This window comes from Staurois parvus, unplaced genomic scaffold (genome assembly GCF_062004578.1).
Source record: "Staurois parvus isolate SC_StPar_1 unplaced genomic scaffold, SC_StPar_1.0 ptg000087l, whole genome shotgun sequence".
NCBI classification, from domain to species: domain Eukaryota; kingdom Metazoa; phylum Chordata; class Amphibia; order Anura; family Ranidae; genus Staurois; species Staurois parvus.
In genome coordinates this window covers 545,328-569,510 of record NW_028317883.1, presented here as the reverse complement: position 1 = coordinate 569,510, position 24,183 = coordinate 545,328, and the positions used below count along the sequence as shown (strand labels likewise).

The following is a 24,183-nucleotide window of genomic DNA, read 5'->3' as shown; positions in this document are numbered from 1 at the left end:
TAGTGTGACCTATATTGGAAACTCCACTTAATCGTTAAATGCATGCCTTTGCTTATATGCCATAATGTGGCCTGCAGTTCTCCATAAATGAATGTGGATTATGGATAACTGTCAATTGTTTGCTTTTCTTGGCTTTTAATACCATGCTATGTGAGACCAGAGCTCATTATACTTGCTGTTTGCTGAGCATAGATTTAGCCAGCTTTAGGTGCAAACATGCTCAAATCCATCTGATAGTTGTGCCGGTGCACATAATCCTACTATGTTTCCTCATCCCTTGTGTGCTCCTTACCTGCTTTCAGCATATTTGTCACTTGCTCAGGATAGTTTTATCACCTGTTATACATAGTTTGCATGATACACGGTTTGGTATAGTGTCTTGCTGTGCCATTAGGCAGCACAAAGGGGATTGTGGTAGTGCTCAGCATCAATGTGTTTTGCTCTTTTTCGTGGGGCTTTCTCAGGATTTTACTATGCATAGTTGGATGTAGCCACAGGAAGAAAATCGACCTCAAATTGAACAGATTGAAGAATCGTGTCAATGGTCGACTGAGTAAAGGAAATTTCCAGAGAGATACAAGCTGAACTATAAGGTCAAGGAAAATCAGTGTCTGAATGCACCATCCATCACTATTTTTAGTGACAGTGGGCACAAAGCAATAAGACCCAGGAGAACTTCACTGTTGGGAAAAAAAAAAAGTTAAGTCACACTGGCATTTGCTAAAATGCATATTGACAAGCCACAGTGCTTCTGGGAAAATGTCCTTTGGACAGATGGGACAAAGCTGGAGCTTTTTAGCAATTTACATCAGCTCTTTGTTCACAGATGAATAATGAAGCTTTCAATGGAAAAAGCACTATACCTACTGTGAAACATGGAGAAGACGTCATGTTTTCGGGCAGCTTTGCTGTGTCTGGCAATGGAAAGAGCACTATACCTACTGTGAAAATGGAGGAGACGTCATGTTTTGGAACAGTTTTGCTGCATCTGGCTTGTTCGTAACCTGTTACACCCTGAATATGGGTGTAACATTTTACAAAACGTGAACTTTTCCTTTAAGCTAAAAAAAGGACATAAGTTCATCTAGTTCAGCTGCTCCTACAATCTAGGAAAGAGCTGAGATGTGCAGTATGGATAAGGCAACCTTCAAACCTAGGACAGGTGGAACAGTTTGCTCAAGAAGAGTGGACAAAACTACCTGTTGGCAGGTGCAGAATTCTCATCTCATTGAGAGCTGCAGAATTTGCTTGTTTGCACTGAGTGTTGCTAAAGTTTTCAACTAAAATATTAGGTTGAGGGTCTCATAACGTTTGTCCAAGCCATTTTCATTTACTTTCTTATGTAAAAATTATATTGTATCAAAAATCAAAAGCAAAGTCTGTTTTATTAAAATGTAATATGCGATTAATGGGAGTCATTCCCACTAGGGGTAGACTGGCTAACCGGGATCTGGTTATAGCAGCTGGGGCTAGGCAGTGGCATAAGCCACAGATGAGACACAGAGCACCAGTGGAGTCTTGGAAAAAACCACACTTGGCGGCACTGAAGGAATAGCACTTAAAGCTTGTGTTTAGGGAAGCTGAGGCCTCGTTGCAGGTACAGGATCTAAGGACTCACCTGGTCTTCACCAGAGCATGCTGCAAGGAATGATGGTTTGGCTACTGACAGCTCTCAAGGCTGTGTATGGATATGCACCACAGGGATCTGAGAATTTGGGTAAGTAGTAAGTAACGTCTATGGCAGGCAGGATTGCCAAGGGAAACAGAACACAAAGACGAGAGTCTTAACGCTGGAGCTGGATGCAGATTCTGGTTCACAGGGTCACAATGGAACAGGATACAGGCTGGAAAGACGCTGAGAACGCTGGAGGCACAGGCAGAAAGGAGGCAGGATGAATGTTGTCAACACTATGGATTGCCTAAGGCACACAGGAGTTGGATACAGGCAGGAAGCATTCTATGAAAATTGGGGATCATCCAGACAACACTGGGTGGGGGGGGGGGTTCCTTCTGCTAGCACATTCATGTGTTGCGCGAACATATGGCAATTAGCCAGTGCCCCTCTGTAATATTGCTGCCTTACCATTCTGCTATTTTACATACAAGTGGCATGTGCACATTATGCACATATTGCTTTGGGAAAAAGTGCAGGAAACTGCAGTTTTTTTATTCTTTACAATTTATTCACAATAAAAACCAAGGAAATAAAAATGTGTCAAATTTTTCTAGCAAATTACAGGCAAATCTGTTGTGAAAAGATTAATACATCAGGTAGGCATAAAGAACTTAAAGCAGAGCTCCACTCAAAAGGGGAAGTTGCACTTTAAAGACTGATCTCCCGATCCCCCATTAAAGATTGGCACCTTTGAGGAGCGGGTACCCAAAATTGATAGGCACCCACTCCCACTTCCGCTGTGATCGCCTAGGCGTTCGGAAGCAGAAGTTGTCCTCCCTCCACGTAATCTTCTGGGACACGTGACAGGTCCCAAAAGTATATGGAACCATTCAAAAAGTGCAGCATTACTCGTGCATGCACAGTGGGCACCCGGCTGTGAAGCCACAAGCTCTCACAGCTTGGTGCCCACACTGAAGCTCCCGACGCCGGGAACACCTGACGACCAGTGAAACAGTCTGCAGGGAGGACACCGTGGGATCAAGGGACAGGTGAGTGTTTTTTAAAAGTCAGCAGCTACAGTCGGTGCTTCAAACTCATTGTGTTCCTCAAGCCATCCTTGAGCCCTTTTTGCAGTGTGGCTGGGCACATTATCTTGCTGAAAGTGGCCACTGCCATGAGAAAATCCTTTTTTCATATCGTTCATGAAGGAGATTAGTTGGTTATCAACAATGTTTAGGTAATTGATGCACATGCACTTGGCCATCTATAGAATATTAAAGAAAACATCATTCATCAGTTCAGGCCACCTTCTTCCATTTCTTTGTGGTCCAATTCTAATGCTCACATGCCCCATAGTGGGTGGTTTTGGCATGCTGACATGAATCGGTGAGATCACCCTGACCAGTCTGCAGCTACTCAGCCGCATGCACAACATACCGCAATGCCCATTTTTTTTCTGCTTTCAACAAGTCAGCTTAACTTCCCTAGCAGTCTGATTATGTCCATATTTCTGTGCTCAAAGCGGTACATTTTGTTGTATGGAAATATGTTTTTTTTTATTGTAGGCCTGTAATTTGTAGGAATAACTCACTGAAATCTGTCCGACAAGAGTCTAGTAAACATCCCGGGTATGATAAAATTTGAAACACGAAATCATAAATTATAATTTAATAAATAATCACAAAAAATAATATAATAATAAATTTAATTTAATAATATAATCAAACCAAAAACACTGAAATTTGAAATATAGCGCCAAGTTTGCACATCACTGAGCAAAGTTGCAAAATCGTTTTCAGTGTCTGATGACGAATTTCCCCACGAATCATTATCTTTTTTTTTTAATTTAAATATTTATTTGTTTTCAAATATAGCAATATAAATATCTCCAACACGAGATGTAATAAAATACAACATAACAATTTTCTTCTAAAAACACTTATTGCATAACATTTTCTCCCCTTAACCCCCATCCCTCAGCCCCCCTCCCTCCCATCCCTCTTCAATAAACCCCTGACATCTGACCAATTCCCATCTTTGTTCTTATTCACGGAGTAGCTTCTTTCCTCTTTGTTCTAAATTCCTCCCATTTCTTCCATTTTGTATAATAGACCTCCATCTTATCCTCCTGTATATAATACAGTTTCTCCATTCTAACAATCTGATCCACTCTGGCTATCCAATCATCTACCTCCGGTGCCTCCACTTTACGCCAGAACCTAGGTATCAATCTGCATTAAGCTGCATTTAAGTAGCACTCTATACCCATATTCCTAAATGTTTTCATTGATATTTCTGTGATATGAAAAAGGCATGTCTCGGGGTCCAAACCAATCTCAATTTCAGTGATATTCCTAATTTGATTTACAACCTTCCTCCAGTAAACTTGTATTTTTGGGCATCCCCACCACACGTGATACGTTGTGCCCCCCTCTCCACATTCTCGCCAACACCCAGGTTGTTTCTCACTACTCATTTTGTGCTCTACCCTCGGAGTGATATACCACCTACTTTTATAGTTCAATTCCACCTCCCGCATACTAACATTTCCATGTACCATTCTATATATTTTTCTTTGTGTTTGTTCCTCCCACTCTACCCCCAAATCCCTTTCCCATTTTTCTATATATCTTAATTTTACCTTACTATCTAAATCAGTGAGAATTCTATATGTTTTAGCAGTGTTGTGTTTCCCATCACCTCGAACTTCAAAAAATTTCTCAAATAAATTCCAATCTTTTCTAATTCTAAGGGGCTTCGTCAATTTCCCCATGAATCGTTTTAATTGATTATACCTCCATATATCTATTTTAGTGAAAATCCCTCCCTCTTCTTTTTTCAAATCCTCTAGTGTTCGTAAGTTTACCCCCTCCATTACATCTCTCAACTGAGCATCCTCTTTCTTAATCCATTTACCCGTAATTTCCTCTTTACCTGGGGGGAAAAACTCTGAATTTCTTAATGGCATTAACAGTGAGTTAAAATCCCAATTCCTCTGTTTGTGCAATCTATCCCATTCTTTCAAAACAATCCTAGTGTATGGACTTGTGCTCTCAGCTAATTCTCTAAACTGTGTTGACACCCAAACAATCCCACTCAAATCTTTCCCACTAAGTGTATTTTCTATTGTGACCCAATTTTTACTCTTTATATTATGTTTCCAGTCAAAAATTCTTGATAAGATCACTGCTCTATAATACCTTTTGAGATCCGGCACTCCTACCCCCCCCCCCCTTTTCTTTATTTCTACTAAGCACGTCATATGATACTCTAGGTTTTTTATTTTTTCATATATATCTTGTTACCATTTGCTTAATTGTTCTAAAGTATGTCCCTGGGAGTTTAATGGGAATCATTTGGAGTTTATACAAAACCTTAGGGAGAATTACCATTTTTATTAGGTTAATACGACCTAACCACGAAGGATTCCCTCCTCCGATTCTCTTCAATTCCTCCCTAATTTCATTTAGCAATGGTATATAATTTGCTTTATAGAGATTTTTCTGTGAAGAAGTAAGTTTTACTCCCAAATATTTTATTTCTCTATCTTTCCATATAAAGGGAAACTCTCTCTGTATCATTTCTTTTTCGCTCTTTGGAAGGTTTATATTTAATATCTCTGTTTTACTCGGATTAATTTTTAGGTTTGCCAATTCCCCATATTCCTTCAATGTTTCCCCACGAATCATTATCACTCAATTCTGCAAGTGGTTCTAATTTACCATCACTGTTCTCTAGCTGGTCTAAAACCGCTTTTGACCTAAAGGGACACTTTTTAGACACCATGGACGTTTCTCAGTTTCCAGGCAGAAAGAACAGGCAGGGCACAGGACAAAGCACTTGGGACAAATGTATGTGAAATGGTTTGATACAGTAATGTTATACTATGTGATTTTAGTGTATTGAGTGAATGTCACTTTTTGTCATTTTCAAATTTCCCGCCGTTCCGTCCCCCGTACGTCCCGACGCTCGCAGGGGATGGAACCCAGATGACAGATGCCGGCATCCGCCGGATTACATTACCAGGGACAGCGCAGGAGGGACATCGCGGGAGAGCAGAACAAGACAAGTGAAGAACAGATGCCGGAGCAGTGTCGCATGGTAAGCCCGAGTGTAGCTCGGGGTTACCGCTTTTGGTACTGAAAGTTTACCCCGAGCTACACTCGGGAATACCGTCAGGGAGGTTAAGGGACTACATGTCAACTTGCTATCTAATATATCCCACCAAATATTACATGCCAATGTAATGAGATCAATGCTATTCACTTAACCTCTCAGTGGTCATCAAGTTGTGGCTGATCAGTACATATGTGTATGTAATGCACGAACCGTGAATTCGTGAACTTTTTTATTTCCTGTTTTGATCAGAAATGTTTTCTGCTGCGGTATTTTGAGAGGGAGCTGATGCTACAAAGAAAGAAATTGGCCACTCAGCTACTGGTTAGCTAAAGTTATAGGTTAAGCAAATTCATTACAAAATGTACAGTATTTGCCCATTATTATAGTAATTGTGGTTTAATGAAACTCAAAAGGGCTGTATTATAGGAATAAAAAAAAAACTGCTGCAGGTTTAAAGTGAAGGAATCTTGAGGTCCCTGCACATATCCTCAACAGCCTTCAATATCTTGCTGTTATAACCAGACACCAGGCGAAGACTTTCAGTGTAGTGTTGAAGTTTGCTGTTACCGCTCAATACATTTTAACAGACTCTTCACCGTATGGGAAGCCTCACTGATAATAGAAATGGAGCCAGGAAGGGGTAAGCTAGCTTCTTCACTATCAGGCCTGTTAGAATGGCCTGGTAGTTGGCATTACTAGCAAAGTTTTGGAGACTCCTGTAGTTATGTGCAAGCACCTCATACCTGTAATGGTCTTGTTTTTTGTTTTGTCATGACAGGGCCTCTTTAACCACTTGACCTCCGGAAGGTTTTACCCCTTTTATGGCCAGGGCATTTTTTGCTATTCAGCATTGTGCTGGTTTAACTGGCAGTTGCTCAGTCATACAACGTTGTACCTAAATTAAATTTGAATCCATATTTGTTTATATAAATAGAGCTTTTTTTGGTGGTATTTGATCACCAGTGGAGTTTTCATTTTTATTACATAAATAACAAAAGACCAAAAATGGTTTAAAAAAAAAAAAAAGCAATATTTTTTACTTTCTGTTATAAAACATATCCAATAAAATCCATAATCTTCATAAAGTTTACGCCAAAATATATTCTGTTTTATGTCTTTGGTAAAAAAAAACGCTAAAAAATCCCAGTAAGTGTATAAGAGCTGGTTGTGTGAAAGTTATAGTGTCTACAAGCTATGGTGTATATATACTGGAATTTCCGAAGCTATAGACACTATACTAGCCATGGCGGTGATTAGCGACTTATAGTGTGGCGTGCAATCTGGCACTAACAGACTGGGAGGGACCCTAACTGACACTGACGTCACTACTGACATTAAGCCCTGGTTCACACTGATGCAAATTTTCATGTGATTCGACCATTCGGATCGCATGACAAATCGCATCCAATGATCGCCAGTGGAACCATTCTAATCGGAGCGAATGCGACTTCAGGGTTATACCAATCAGAAAAGTACTTTTGCCGATTTGGGGTGCGACTTGCATAGATATCTGGGCATACAGCTGCACAGATGTCTATGAAGTCGCACCCGAAGTTGCACTACCATCTGACTGAAATCATGTGACCTCAAGTGAAGTTGCAGGATTTCAAAGTCAGATCCAGTGTTAACCAGGGCTAATACAATGATCTGTAATAATACTGTACAGCAGAGATTTCCAGCCAAGGTTCCATGGAACTCTAGGATTCCTCCAGAGGTTGCTAGGGGTGCCTTGAGAAATTAGCAATTTCTACCTCTCAGAAAAGTTCCTACTGACACCAATGATCTTTTTAACTATCAGTAGGGGGGGGATTCTTCCCAATGACCACAAGTGTAAGGATCATTCTTCCCACTGACATCACAGTAATGTATCATGAATTGTAGATATAGTCATTTTTAGTAGGGGTTTCCTGAGGCAGAAAAGTTATTTAAAGGGTTCCTCTTTGTTGGAAAGGTTGAGAAAGGTTACTGTACACTGTACTTGTGCCACTCCCTGGGAAGGGGTTAACATCAAGTGGCAATCAAGGGGTTAACTGTGTGCCTAACAAGTGTAATGTGCATAATATGCGCTGCCATCCGTTTGCAGTATATTTAAAGTGGGCGGGTGGCAAGCTGTTAAAAGCTAAGTTCATCTTTACAGAAAAATATAAATAAATACACAGATTTTTGCAGAAAAAACACATGCTTTTATTTTTTTTTTCCTGCAGACCTGTCCTCTTTCAGCCTGTACCTCTGTAGGGGCTTTCTGTTTGAAAGTGGACACGAAAATGCTCATCAGTACCCTGCAACCCATTGAAACTACAACTTGCAATTTATTCATTCATAAGTTTTTGTTTTTTTTTTTTTTTTCTTTTTTTGAGGGCGGTGCCTTGCATGGGCAAATACAGGTTCAAAGGTGAACGTATCCTTTAAGCTTCAATAAACTCACAATTACATAAATAATTAATCTATAAGAGATCTGCATGGACTGTGAACCTCAACATACTGCTCCCCAGCAGCAAAGTGGCAAAGCATGCTTCCCAAGCACAAGTAGACAAAATTAAAGGTTTTCTTAGTAGTGTTTTTCTCTGGGTGCCTTCACTTAATACCTGCAGCAGTTTTTCCCTCCTTAAGATCCAGTAAAGGTTTGGAAAAGAGAATATGCATGTTAAAGCAAACATGGCTTTGATCTTCTTTTAATGTTTATTTTCTGCTTTTTAGGAACAGTTTGAAGTGCAAATAAAACAGGTCAAAAGTGGGACTAAATTAGGCAACCTTCCTTCAATACTGGCTCCAAATCTGCCGCCTCCTCCCTCTGATGTAAGTAATATTTACTCTATTAATTCATTACCAGCTCATGTCGCTGGCTTTTAGCTGACATTGGTAGGGAAATAAATACCAGGAGCTAAGCAAAAAATGTTTTTCAAGTGTATCTAAAATTTTTTTTATTTTACTTTGTAAAGAGTGGGGAAGAGCCAACACTTCTGTCATGCTTTTATTGTTGTCTGTGTCCCTACATGCAGAGGTGATTCACCTCCTTTGTGTCCTTGTGATCATTGTCATAGGGGCAGACAGCAAAAACCAATGCGATTTATCCAGGTTAACCATTTTTTTATTTTATTTTTTTGCTGTATGATTTACATCACACTTTCAGTGAGCATAATGTAGAGGGTGTGGGCAGGGATGCAACATTTTTCTGGGTATCAGGTCCAGAACTGTTTTTTTCTGCTGTCCAATTATAAGGTAAGGCGGGAAAGTTTTGTTCAATTTTAAATCGGATCTCCAGATTTTAGTAAACTTTTTAAATATTTGGTTTGGACCAAGCTGGTCCAAACCAACTATTTACTTCACTAAGAGATGCAGCGGCTATGAGTGCTGTATAAACTGTATGTTGCCTAAGCTACATAGAGTATACAGCGCTGTGTTCCAGCAACAAAACGTGAACTTGCCACCCCGCTCCTGAAACAAAACAGAGGTGAGCAAATGCTGCTTAGCATTTCACAGGGTGTTTTGTATTCTGTGAATGAATACAAAGCTTCTTCTGATTGGTCGAAGCCGAGAGGCGGGTGAATAATGACAAAGTCTCCACTTCAGCCAATCAGAGGAAGGTTTTTATTCATTCATAGAATACAAAGCTTCCTGTTAATGGCTGACTCGATTTGGTTCTGGGGGCTGAACAGGAAGTCCTCATCCTGCTGCCGAAACACAGCGCTGTATATTGTATGTGAAGCTGTATTTGTTAGTGAAGTAAATAGTTTGTACCAGCTTGGTCCAAACTACAACATATTTAATGTTCACTGAAACCTGGAGTTATGCTTGAAATATTTCCTAGCTCCTTTTTTTATGTACAGTATCCTGCTTTGTCACACCTGGCCTTTCTTAAAAAGTTTGACAAATGAATACTGACACTTTGTTTAAAGATAAATAAATGGATCATTTCAAGTCAATATAACTGTATCCTGGCCCATGCAGGCCTTAAAAAGTGTATACATCTATTTGTGTAATTGAAACAGCTCTTGGTCTTCTGTGTTTACTTTTCAGTTTTCCACATCTTTTATATCATAAAATAATATCTTCAAAACATTGTCAGTTATTGAACTCTGCTTAGTATTACGTTAATAAATATGACTTCATGGTGAAAAAGGAAAAATATATTTTGTATTACATTGTTTTTGTGCTCTCTGGATTGTTTATGCTTCTTATTCTTTTACAGCCCAACCTCATGCTACAAAAAGTTGCATTTGCAACTCCTCCAATGCCCAGCCAAGGCCCAGCTGTTCCATTATCAGCACCAATACCATCTAAAGACCATGCATTCCAGCAGCCATTTCTTGGTCCAACATCGTATCTTTATCAGCGCCCACCTCCATTGGCATTTACTCCAGGGAACTTCATGGGTCCCTTACAGTCAGCTCCAAGGTTATCTGGTATATCTGACCCTCACAGCAGTACTGATATTCCAGGGCCCCCAAGTACAGACAAGCTAAACAAGATTCTGGAGAAGCTGCAAGCCAGGTTTCCACAGTGCAACAAGTGGGTTGTTTGAATCATTTTGTGACGGAGTGAAAAAACAAATATATATCAATATAACAACACTGCCATTCACCTTTGGCAATTACAAATGTTATCAAATTAAAATGCTTAAAAATACAATCTATTATATCATGCACAACAAATATATCACAGTGGCATAAATACATTCTTGCATTCAGATAACCGTAACACACAAAAAAGGTTTTGATTAATTAACAGTTTTTGTGCTTTTGCTGTCATGAGTATTAAAAACCCCAAATGTGAAAAACCATCTTCCAACACATCACTCCCTGTTTTTACCACCCCTTGACTTCTTGTGTGAATGAGGCCTAAGACTGAATCTCACCCTTTATCAATTACTCCTATCAATACAGAAGGTATGAAAATGCAGTTGGTATAAAATAACCTCCAATCAAATATAGAAACATAGAAGAGTTATAGCAGTAAAAAAACAAGTGGTCCTTCAAGTCTATCAAAACTATTTCATACAGTGCCTTAAAGTATTCAAACCCCAAGAAATTTTACATTTTGTCATGTCACAACCAAAAATATAAATGTATTTTATTGGGATTTTATGTGATAGGCCAACACAAAGTGGCACATAATTGTGAAGTGGAAGGAAAATTGATAAATGGTTTTCAGAATTTTTTTTACAAATAAATGTCTGAAAAGTGTGGTGTGCATTTGTATTCAGCTCCCTTTACTCTGATACCCCTAACTAAAATCTAGTGGAACCAATTGCCTTCAGAAGTAACCTAATTAGTAAATAGAGTCCACCTGTGTGTAATTTAATCTCAGTATAAATACGCTGTTCTGTGAAGCCCTCAGAGGTTTGTTAGAGAACATTAATGAACAAACAGCATCATGAAGGCCAAGGAACACACAAAAGACTTGAGACTGGGGCGGAGGTTCACCTTCCAGCAGGACAACGACTCTAAACATACAGCCAGAGCTACAATGGAATGGTTTAGATCAAAATATATTCATGTGTTAGAATAGCCCAGTCAAAGTCCAGACCTAAATCCAACTGTGAATCTGTGTTAAGACTTTAAAAATTGCTAATAACAGACACTGTCCATCCAATCTGACAGAGATTGAGCTATTTTGCAAAGAAGAATGGGCAAAAATATCACTCTCTAGATGTGCAAAGCTGGTAGAGACATCCCCAGCTGTAATTGCAGCGAAAGGTGTTTCTACAAAGTATTGACTCCGGGGGGCTGAATACAAATGCACACCACACTTTTCACATATTTATTTGTAAAAATTTTTGGAAACCATTTATAATTTTCCTTCCACTTCACAATTATGTGCCACTTTGTGTTGGTCTATCACATAAAATCCCAATAAAATACATTTACGTTTTTGGTTGTCACATAACAAAATGTGGAAAATTTCAAGGGGTATGAATACTTTTTCAAGGCACTATAACTATAGCCTCATTAATAACTGGGGGTGCACCGAAGTTCGGCCGAAAACACCCCTATTGGCCGTTGGCCAATATGAAAATAAACACCGATACAGGTGCCGAAAATAACCCCCTCGCCGCTGCTGCCCGGAATTATAACAATTTTGTCACACTAATTTACAGCATGCTTTTCCAGGCCTGTGACTTAAAAGTACTTCATTCAGAAGCATCTAGTCAACTAGTATTTTAAAAAGGAGGCCAGCAATTGCAGTCCTTTTCTGTTTTTCATGGCTGAGTTACTTTAAACATTTAGAGTGTTTTTATATTGTTTTATTTAAATGACTACCAAAATAAATGAAGAAAATTGTCTTCCTGTTTGGTAAATGTAAAGATTGTATGTAGATACTGTAATTTTTTTTTATTTCCAGTCAACAGGTGGAGCCATAGGTTCCTTTTTTAACATGTATTCCAGGCTATCCTTACCTGCTTTTCTAAAAAAAAATACTTTTTGATTACATAGCCTTATTGCTAAAATGTACACACACTTGTTCAGATAGACCTTTATCAAGTTTCAACTTTGATGTGTAATATTGTTTGCCTGGTCTTTTTAAGGGCACAGTTGACTGACATTTTGCAGCAAGTTAAGTTGAAACGTGGAACACTTGCTGGTCTTACTGTGGAAGAACTGTGCCACCTTGTAGCTACACAGCTGCAGGAACCACTACTAAGAGAAGCTTCAAATCCAGCTCTTAAAGTTACACAGGTCAGTTTTATCTCGGGATATAAAGTTAGACCTGCTTAGATTACACTGTTCAACAAATTTTTATTTTTTGCCAGTTTTGGAAACAAAAGGATCCAATTCTTAATGAATTTCACATTCTGAGTTCAAATATAACAATGAAATTTGTCAATTGGCTCTAGTTTTTCTGTAAACGGAAAGTTTTGTTCTATAGGCGTAATGACTACATAATGCACAATAATTATATAGATAGATGTCTTTCCACAAATATAAAGCAAGTGATATTGACTACATAACAAAGCCTAAATGGCATAATATATTGCATAGGATTACCAAGAAAAATTATAGCCATAAGCTAAGTTGAATCATTTTAATACTTAGGATTCTCACTAGTTTTGTCTTCAGTTTGTGTCGGTTTTGCTTCTCTTGGCTTTTCTCTTGTATTCGAGGAAAGGGCTATCTCTTACAACTGCACGTGACTACACGCTTCAGGTTCTTCCTCACTTGACTCAACCACGAAGGATTCTGGTGCTTTAGGAATTGGTAGCCCCTCTCCATGAGGAACTGGACGTATTGCCGATGGAATATTTGGATAGTGCACAGATAACTTTTTCTTCTTATTTAGCCCTTTTACAATTGGAGGCACCATACAAAAGTAACAATTACTAACATGATCTGTTAGCTCTCTCCAAATCATTGGCACAGCGAAAGGCATAGATGCCTTTTTTCCATTCAACCATTGCTCCAGTGTCGTCCCACAAGAATTGCAGCATATATGTGGTGCCCAGCTCTTGTCCTGGTCTCCTATCTTGCAGCCAAAATACAAGTTGTAGGCTTTCTTAATCATTCCTGTTATCCTCCTTTTTTGTGAGATAAGTTATTTCACCGCAGATATAGCAGAAATTATCTGCTTTATTCACACAAGTTCGAAGCATTACTGAGTAGCCTATATAAGCATAAAACGAAATGTAAAGACGCTGTCGAACTACAATCAGCTACAGATACTGCAGCTTTTATGCAGTGAAGTGATGCAATTAAAGGCTAATATTGCATCATCTCAGTATACATGCAATTTTCTATTGGTCACCAGTATCAATTGCGCAATATGCAGCTGAAGTTGCATCATAATTTTGAATGGCTTACGTCATTAGATGGGTGAATATATCATGGAAACTAGAGCCAATCAACATTTTTTAGGGTCATTTTCGTTTTCAGCACCCCAAAATTATGTAAGATTAGCTAATTTTATGCCCAAAACTTTTTACCTGTTGAACAGTGTTATTATGAATAATAATAAAATACTTCCATTACTGCTACTGCCTTCAATATAGGGAAGTGGTAATATGTCCAGATAAGGTTTCTCTCAATTTCACACCATTTAGGCTTCCGCCATTGCATGCATATGACAGTTTGGGTACATTTAGATATTTTCACTGCAGTGCAGCTCGTTAATAATCCTTAGAAACAGATGACTCATCAGCCTTTCAGGTCTAGTATGGATTTTTAAGAGGAACCCGCACCAAAATAATAATTAAAAAAAAAAACGGTGAGGTGTTTCCCCCCCTCCCCAAATCCAATCCACACCAGACCCTTAGGTTTAGTACGGATTTTGAAGGGAACCCCATTTTTAAAAAAAATGGTGGGGGGGGAATTTGGGTCCTCTCCAATATCCATACCAGACCCTTATTCGAGCAGGAAATGGGGGGGGACTAGTGACATCTATGCCAGACCACATGCCACAACTTGCCCCCCCCCCCTCCCCCAAGCATCTTGTCCCCATGTTGATGGACAAGGACCTCTTCCCCATACTTCATTCACCAAAAAAAGTGTCAAAAATAAATAACACAGACAGTTTTTTGACAAGTCCTTTTTTTGAAAAAAAAAAAAAAAAAAAATATATATATATATATATATATATATGTGTGTGTATATATTGTCCGCCATAAATCCAGTTTCAATTACAATGATTGCCGTCAACCCAGAAAAAAAAGAGCTCTGCACCTGACACTGGCTCCCACCGTTTAACAGCTACTCCGCCTCTGGTCGCTAAATAAACAAAAGGCGTGGGTCCGCCCGGTGACATCACCAGGTGACCCAGCCCCTTTGTGACTTCATCGACCCGGCATGAACTTATCTAAGGTGTCTGTTTATAAATGTTTTCACACAAGATTCACACATTTTTTAACTAATTAGAAAAATGTATGAATCCTGGTTAAAAGTTGGTTGACTCTTGCATGAAAACCATTATAAAAGTCTCCTAACTGTTAAAGTACCGTATTTTGCGCTCCATAAGACGCACCTGACCATAAGATGCACCTAGGTTTTAGAGGTGGAAAACAAGAAAAAAAATATTCTGAACCAGTGGACTGCAGACGCAGTACAGGAGATGATCAGAGACTGCGGACATAGTACAGGAGATGACCAGAGACTGCGGACACAGTACAGGAGATGACCAGAGACTGCGGACACAGTACAGGAGATGACCAGAGACTGCGGACACAGTACAGGAGATGACCAGAGACTGCGGACGTAGTACAGGAGATGACCAGAGACTGCGGACGTACTACAGGAGATGACCAGAGACTGCGGACGTACTACAGGAGATGACCAGAGACTGCGGACGTACTACAGGAGATGACCAGAGACTGCGGACACAGTACAGGAGATGACCAGAGACTGCGGACAATATAGGGGATGACCAGAGACTGCGGACAGTATAGGGAATGACCAAGAGACTGCGGACAGTACATTGGATGACCAGAGACTGCGGACACGGTGCAGGAAATGACCAGAGACTGTGGACACGGTGCAGGAGATGACCAGAGACTGCGGACACGGTGCAGGAGATGACCAGAGACTGCGGACAGTACAGGGGATGACCAGAGACTGCGGACAGTACAGGGGATGACCAGAGACTGCGGACACGGTGCAGGAAATGACCAGAGACTGTGGACACGGTGCAGGAAATGACCGGAGATTGTGGACACGGTGCAGGAAATGACCAGAGACTGCAGACAGTACAGATGACCAGAGACTGCAGACAGTACAGGAGATGACCAGAGACTGCAGACAGTACAGGAGATGACCAGAGACTGCAGACAGTACAGGAAATGACTAAGAGAATGACCTTTGGGGAGAGAGGGGGAGCGGGTACCTGAATTTGACAGGTACCCGCTCCCACTTCCGCGTAGTTGTCCTACCTTTAGTTGACAGCCGGGTGCCCAGTGCGCATGCACGAGAAGCGCTGCACCTTGTGATTGGTCCGGCATCTTCTGGGACCTGTCATGTGTCCCAGAAGACGCCATACTGTTCACAAAGCGCAGCGCTTCTCGCGCATGTGCACTGGGCACCCGGCTGTCACAGCCTTCTCAGCGCTGGACCGAGGAACAGGTAAGGTCCTGCTGCAGAGAAGAGACGAGCGGCCGGCACGGTATTCTGACGCGGCGGCGGTGGGAATACCGGACCGGCCACTCTATATTTGCTCCATAAGACGCACTGACATTTTCCCCCCCTTTTTTGGGGGGAGAAAAGTGCGTCTTATGGAGCGAAAAATACGGTATTTGTTTCATTATTTTCTTTAGTTATGCACACTAATGTTTTCTGTTGCTATTTGGATCTTTTGGGGTTTTGTTTTCTTTTGTTATGTGCACTAGAACAAATTCTGTTGAAATTGTGTATAATAACATACAGTCAAAAGTAATATATTAATTTGAATGCTTTAAAGATTATGTAAACCCAACATTTCATATTCCTGATCTGTGCCTGCTGTACAATTTACTTGTATGAAAAAGTATCCTGTTCTCTTTGTTTTGCTTCCTTTGAGTGAAATCCCTGGAGTTCCTGCTAGTCCCTCTGCTTTCCTATTAAAAACTGACAATAAAAAGCAGAATAATACACCATGGTCAGTTCTTTAGCTTTGCTGGGAACTCAGTCTGCTCTCCTCCAATATTCACACTTGTCCTAACAGTGCGCCCCCCCCATACTGCCATTCACTGGGAAGATTAGTGTACTGTTGTTTCTCCTTGCCTAGATCTTATGCAGTTGAGAACAGAGGGAATGTGATAACTTCTAATAAAAGGGAAAAAAGGTATTTATAATTTTTTTAATTATCCATCGCTGCTTGGAACTTGAAGAAGGGGACATACTCCTAAAGCTTGTCCTGAAAAATTGTATGTTAATGCAAATAAAGTTTCACAAACAATACTCAATTGTCCTAGATTGTAAGTTCCAAGGAGCAGGGCCCTCCTATCCCTCTTGTATTGAACTGTATTGTTGCTGTATTGTCTCCCGTTATATTGTAAAGCGCTGAGCAAACTGGCGCTATATAAATCCTGTATAATAATATTAATAATATATACAGAGATGTTTTGCCTTTTTCTATTTTAAACTGAATGGGTTGTTTTACAATCACTTTAATTTTATTCTACAGCCTATTGGACATGGTAGACCCCAGTATCAGAACATACAACGAACTTCACCATTCTTGCAGTCGGCTACAGGAGCATATGCAGTACGTCCACAGGTGAGTCAGGTAGAACTTTGAGACGGTATATATGTTTACTACACAGTCTAAGCATAATGCTTCTTTTTTCAGTTGTGTCTTATCTGTCAGAAGAATGTGAAGCCCCATGACCTGCAGCCCATGTCTTGCAATCATGTCATGCATATAGAGGTACGTATGATTAATATGAAGGGGATTTTATGTTTTTTGGTAACTCTAGTCACAATAATGTTTTAATGGCAGTGATGGGAAATCTCCCCAATGAACACAGCAATAAAAGCCTCATAGTTATCTATCCAAAACTAAACAAACAATTTGTCTTAAGTTGAGCTTTAAGACAAATTTCACTTTCTGCAGTCAGATTTGAGAAAGCTCTATTATACAGTATGTTTATGTGTTCCCTTTCACACAGCATGCCTAGATTTTTTTTTAAATATTTCTTATCTTTTAGATGTTTTTTGTATTTTTGCATAACGGGTAAAATGCACATTTTAGACCTGAAGCTTTGTTAAAACTCTAAACCTTATTATTTTCTGAAAAGTGGGACCCTAGAGAAAAAAATGGTGGTAGTTCCAATTCTTTCATATTTTATATACACAAATTTTCATTAAAAAACACACTAAAAATAATTTTTTCTATATTATATTACAGTAATTTTCCAATTTAAACCTATTTCGTACAATAAGAATAAGCTCTCATATCATTACATCTCAATATAAAAATACAAATACAAAAACAAAATACAATTTTACCTTCCCCCATACAAACCCCCCCCCAATCTTTTTTCCCCAAGCTCCATGTTCTTCACCCCTCATGGAAGTCCTCAGGATTTCCTCTTCCACTTTTTTTCTTACTTTCTACATTTAATTATACATGTCCTCTCCTCTCTATTTCTCTCGTTTCAGCATATTTATTTGATCTCTTAAACTCTTCCCATTTTTCCCACCTTTTACGGAAACTGTCCATTGTATCTTCCTCTATATGATAAAGTTCCTCCATTCTATACATATAGTCCACCCTTCCTATCCAATCCTTTATTTTTGGTGCCTCTTGTTCCTTCCAGAACTTGGGTATCAGACCTTTTGATGCATTTATAAAATAAAATAACCCAGAGTTTTTATATTTTTCCACTGTAAGCTGAGTTCCATGAAGTAAACAGACCCCTGGGTCTTTTGGAATTTTAATCCCAGTTATCTCCTGAATCTGGTGAATTATTCCCTCCCAATACTCCTGGATTTTAAGACACTTCCACCAAATGTGTGCCATTGTGCCCCTCTTCCCACATCCACGCCAACACAAAGGTGAATTATTTCCACATTGCATATGTGCTACACTCGGTGTAATATACCACCTAGCTAAACATTTATATTTCATTTCCACCACCTTCATATTTACAGTCCCATGTGCTAATCTATAAATCTTCTTTTTTTGTTGCTCGTCTAATGATAGACCCAGTTCCTTTTCCCACTTCTCCATACTTTCATTCCCAGGTGGAAAGAAATCTGTGGCCACTATAGGCATCGGCATAGAGTTACATTTCCATCCCATTTGTTTGTGAACTGTATCCCAAATTTTTAATACATTTCATGTATAAGTGCTTGTGCTTTCTGCCAACCTACGATATTGACGTGGTAGCCATACTATCCTACTCAATTGTGCCTCACTTAGTGTATTTTCTATGTTTATCCAACTTTTCCCAAGTGCATTATGTGTCCTATCAAAAATACTTGATAACAATACGGAATAATAATATTTCTTAAAATCTGGTACACCCAATCCCCCATTATCCTTATCTCTGCATAGAACTTCATAGCTTATTCTAGGTTTTTTTTATTTCCTCAGATATACCTTGTTATAATTTTTGTAATTATTTTAAAATACATTACTGGAAGCTGTATAGGCAACATATGGAATTTATACAAAGGTTTTGGAACAATTACCATTTTTATCAAATTTTTATCATCCTATCCAAGATGGAGCTCTTGTTACTAATTTCCTTATTTCATCCTTAATCTCGTTTATTAATGGGATATAGTTTGCTATATATGGGTTCTTTGAGGATGCAGTTAAATGTATTCCCAGATGTTTTAGTTCCCTTTCCTTTAATTAATTTCTTAACCATATTAATTTCTTAATCATACATCACAGGACACAGAGTACTTTATATTCATGATTACTCAGGTTATGTTACCTCCTTCAGGTTAATGGAAACTGGAAAAAAAATGAAAGAATTCCCCTCCCAGGGATAACCCCTCCCAGCTAAACTAAACCTTAATTTTTAGCTAGTGTCCTTAAGTGATTAATATGCCTACAGATGTCTCACTGAATATTTCTTTTTATAGCCTTAATTCCCCTTTTCCTATTCTGGGCACCCTGCTGGGGAAGACAAAGGTTTCATGCACCCCCTCTTAAATCAGGGGATTTGGTTGTCAGAGGAGCGGACCTTGCCGGTCAACATCTAGGAGGTTTGGGTGGGATCTCTATCAGTAGGGTTTTCCTCTATTTTGTTTTAGGGTTTTGGACACGTTGGCCTGGTTGCTGTGTTGTCCACCTCTCATGTTCCTGCTTTGGGACATCCCAAGTAGTCATGGTTATGAACCCTTTTGAGTCCTGTGATGTACAATTAAGAAATTAGGACATTTGATTTATGCATAAAATCCTTTTCTTGGAGTATATCACAGTACACAGGGATCCCTTTCCTCTTTGTCTAAGTTCACTACTTGCTACAAGACTAAGGTTTACCTGAGCTGGGAGAGGTTATACCTGGATGAGGAATTCCTGTCTTTTCTTGGCCTATGTCCATTCATCTGAAGTTGGCAGCATAACCCAGGTAGTCAACCATACGAAGTACCCTTTGTCCTCCAAATATTTTGCAGGTAAACCAGAAATCATAGTTTTAGTGCACACAAATGCACTGTTACCCTTTGTTAATTTGCAAAATATAAAATTTGAGGTTGTTTCACATAAATAGATACTCAACACATGAACCCTTAAAATTGTGCATGCCCTTGAAACTTTGGCACTCAAAATTGTTCATAGTCAAAATTTAAAAGCCTTTACAGGTCATCAATTTAAAGTTAACAGTGACTGATGGTTGTAGGATTATTCTCACTCTGGCATATGTGGCAGTATGTAACGTGTAGTGCAGTTGTTGTTGTTTTCTTATATAGCTTCACTTGATGCATGTGTTTATATAAGTATATGTGTGTACATGGGGACGGGGCTTTTAAAATTTGTGAGGGTGTTTTTTTAACTTGACTATTGCTATTATAAAGAGATCAATAGCCCTCCATGTTCTCTTTAATGAGATAGGGGGTTTATTAGACTGCACTCCAATAAAGTTAATAGATCACTTAGCTGCTTCTGTGGCCCCAGCTGCTTTATCAGTGCCGCTTTTGTGATCATTCACTGGAGGAAGGATCAGCAAACAGAGGTTTTCTGAGCTCCCTCTGCTCTGTCCAGTGACACTGGCCATGTCTGTCCCAGACCCATAGTTGGGACTGCTGAGCCCAGGATACAAGGGATTGGTGTGTGTTCTGGTGCCTGTGGGTGGCTTTGCAGCTGTCCAAATCAATTTCAGCCAGCAGTCAGTTGAGAAAGTGCACACCAAGTCTTGTGTTGGTGGCAGTGAAAGGGTTAAAGGGAGTCTATGAAGATAAATATTATACCGCTAACTTGCTTTTAAAGGTTCAGGCTCTAGAGCGGTTATCTTAATTCTGATTTCTTTATTTAGACCCTGACATAGGAAAAACATGGCGCCTATTTGAACTCCTGCCCTGCATGCTCACAAGATATAGAAGGCAGGATCAAAACAACATCAGCACCTTTCAAAGGGGTACAATGGCACATATATGGTGGAGTTGCCAGAAAATACAGAATTATTGGAAGGAAATAACTAAACTGATTCAGGAAATTTGTGAGATAACATTTCAGAGAGATCCGTGGAAGTGCCTTTTCTATTATTTTGAGCCCCCATTACAATTTTATAAGAATAAAATATTATATCATTTAATTAGTGTGGCAAAGGGTTTGATTCCCAAGTTTTAGCAGGCTAATGAAGCACCAAAAATTAGAGACTGGATAGAGAGAGTAGAGGGAATCTTTAGAATGGAAGAACTGTATCATATGGAAGAGGACAAAGTGGAAAAATTTAGGAAAACATGGTTTAGTTGGATGAAATGTAAAACCTCAGAAATATATAAGGAATTGATTAGAGGGGGGAGTTTAGAGTCTAGAAATTAGAAGAGTCTTTGTAGTAAATATGAGAAAGAGAAGAACTTGACAGATAGGTGCGAGAAATTATTTAGATGGGGTGGGGGGGAGGTTGGTGGGGAGGGAAAGGGGAAAAGTTAGGGGATAATGGAATATACATGAAATGTTTTATCTTTATGATGGAATTGATGTTTCTTTTTTATATATGAAAATCAAATAAAATTTTTAATTAAAAAAAACATCAGCACCTTTCAAGAGCGAATGAGCAATGGTAATATTATCCCAGTAGGTTCACCTTACAGGTCAACTTTAGCCAAACTTAAAAATATATTTTCTTTTTTTTCAAATCCCTTCTTTAGAGTTTCTGTTGCTGTGTCCATATTAGGGATATCCCCCCTTCCTCCCCAGTGTGACCAGAACAAGAGATAAGGCTGTTATCAGGACAAAAAATAGCTGTCTGCAGAGTCAATAGCTAAAGACCTCCAAACTTCATATGGCCTTCAGATTAGCACAACAACAGTTTGTAGAGAGCTTCATGGATGGGTTTCCATGGCCAAGCAGCTGCATCCAAGCCTTACATCACCAAGTGCAATGCAAAGCATTGGATGTAGTGGTGTAAAGCACACTGCCACTGGACTCTAGAGCAGTAGAGATGTATTCTCTGGAATATCGAATCCCTCTTCTCTGTCTGGCAATCCGATGGACGTGTTTGGGTTTGGTGGTTGCCAGGAGAACGTACGTGCCTGACTGCATTGTGCCAAGTGTAAAGTTTGTTGGAGGGGGGATTACGGTGTGGGGTTGTTTTTCAGGGGTTGGGGTTGGCCCCCTAGTTCCAGTGAAGGGAACTCTTAATTTTGGACACTTTCATGTTCCCAACTTTGTGGGAACGGTTTGGGGATGGCCCTTTCCTGTTCCAACATGACTGCATACTAATGCACAAAGCAAGGTACATAAAGACATGGATGAGTGAGTTTGGCGTGGAGGAACTTGACAGCCTTCCCAGAAGAGTTGACGCTGTTATAGCTGCAAAGCTCAGTATTGAACCCTACGGACTAAGATTGGGATGCCATTAAAGTTCATGTGCGTGTAAAAGGCAGGAGTCCCAATACTTTTGGTAATATAGTGTATGTGATGAGGGATATGGCTGTTACTCATTTCTGCCAGAAAAGAGCACATAAAATAGGAGCAGGAACCAGTGGTGGGTTATTTCTTTCTGTGTTGTTTAAAGTGATCCTAAACACAAGCTGTTTAATTTAGATTATCCTTTCTCTTTCTGTATATGGATTATGGCAGTGTAATTCTTTAAATTAAAAAAAAAAAATCAGAGTATCTTTTTCCTAATTAATATGCAGCAGTCACATGACCCAGCTCTTTCCCAGCCTACCTGCAGGGAAACATAAGCAGGTGGAACTTCGGGCCACATGTTCAAAATATACAAAAAAAAACAGTCTTTAGGATACAGAATAAAAATAATTATTATCAATAAACTGTTTTAAATTGTCATATGAATACATATTTGAAATCAAATCGTTCCTATTATTTGGCAGTAACATGGCGTGGGCAGATTTCTGCCAGTCACAGGCTGTATCACACCCCTCCAGCCTGTGTCTTAGAATAACAGGGAGGTAAAGCCTCCATAGATCAAGATGTAATATCCCACTCCTATTGTGTTTAGCTGGTTAGTGGGTATGGAGGAGGAGGGAGGAAGTGAGCTGTCATTTACCACTGTGCATACGCCCACATGTGTGACTCTGTAGTCACATGGGCTATTCAGATGTGATAGGGATACTGAATACACGGCTCACACAAATATTAAGCAGGAAACCTACGGAAATCCAGGATAATTATTTCATCATTACACCACTCTGCCTTATATGGTGCTCTGTTGGCTAAGATGACCCTAAATTGAAGACGCTAAGTGTTTTTTAACATGATTTTATTTTTTTCATATGTACACCGTGCTCATGTTTAACCTCCCTATGATCTATGTGATCAAATAAAGTATTGTTAAATTCATTTGAATTCACACTACTCCGCGTGGATTACTTAGAAACCTTCTTTTTTAGATAGGTGTGTTCTTGTCACACTATCATATTGTTTAGTATGCTGTTCCCTCGGTTTATGTATCCACACTTATATAAGTGAGTCGGAGATGTGTCTTTGACATTAACAATTAGTGTCATTTCTGGTGGCTTGCTCCTGCTTTGTTGTTGTGACTCTGTAGTCACATGGGCTATTCAGATGTGATAGGGAGGGAATGCTCAGCATAGAAAGTCACTGAAAACTGAGCAATGTGCACTAGCTGCCAACACTGCTCTGCAAAATCCCCAACTTCACTGGGGGGCATGGACAGGAGGGGGAGATAGAGAACAGCAGGACCAACAAGGATTTTTAAGGAATACAGAAGACTAATCCATTGTGACTGAGAGAATATAAACAGCAAGTACTACAGCATTTATTGATCATTTGTATGTTGTGGGTTTAGTGACATTTTAACTATAAAGTGTGTTTTATATCTTAATGGCTTTAATTTGTAATTCTTTCTCTCATGATTCACATTTATCATTCCACAGTGCAATCGATTCTGGACTATAACCAACAAAAACAATTCCTGCCCCTTCTGCCCAAACCAAAGATGACCTCAGTAGTTATGGAAGCCTTGTGATGCTGCTGTACAGGACATTGTCTAACAAATGCCCTTCTTTCAAAAGATAAGCTTTTTTTTAAGTTTGCATAAAAAATAAATGGTATTTAAAAGAATCTGCTTTGGCTTTTATTTCCAGACAATCACTTGAGGTCAGCATGAGTTTTGTATACTTTTCTTTTTGTTGGGCTTGTGAACAAAGTTGAACAGTTTAAAGCAACGGGAGTTACATAGTTTATCTGAAAAAAGACACTAGTCCATCTAGTTCAACCAATAAAAAAAACACAAACAGAAACCTCCATATACACAATCCTGTACCCACTGTTGATCCAGAAGAAGGCAATAAACCTGAATAAAGCATAATCCAAATCACCCCAGTGGGGGGAAAAAAAATCCCTCCTGATCCCCCAATAAGGCAATCGGATATTCCCTGGATCAA

At 39.4% G+C, this 24,183-nt stretch overlaps 1 protein-coding gene across 2 annotated transcripts in view; it reads left to right on the top strand.

Annotated features, from left to right (window-relative positions):
• Nucleotides 1-23,860, top strand: part of RNF214 (ring finger protein 214) — a 53,999-nt gene extending 30,139 nt beyond the window's left edge. For both annotated transcript variants that reach the window (XM_089670137.1, XM_089670138.1), the window contains exons 10-15: nucleotides 8,432-8,530; nucleotides 9,924-10,243; nucleotides 12,261-12,411; nucleotides 16,817-16,909; nucleotides 16,982-17,059; nucleotides 23,674-23,860. In XM_089670137.1, coding sequence (XP_089526263.1) covers nucleotides 8,432-8,530; nucleotides 9,924-10,243; nucleotides 12,261-12,411; nucleotides 16,817-16,909; nucleotides 16,982-17,059; nucleotides 23,674-23,739 — 807 coding nt within the window. In that variant the 3' untranslated portion in view covers nucleotides 23,740-23,860. The remainder of the gene's footprint in view (nucleotides 1-8,431; nucleotides 8,531-9,923; nucleotides 10,244-12,260; nucleotides 12,412-16,816; nucleotides 16,910-16,981; nucleotides 17,060-23,673) is intronic.
• Nucleotides 23,861-24,183: the final 323 nt, after the last annotated feature.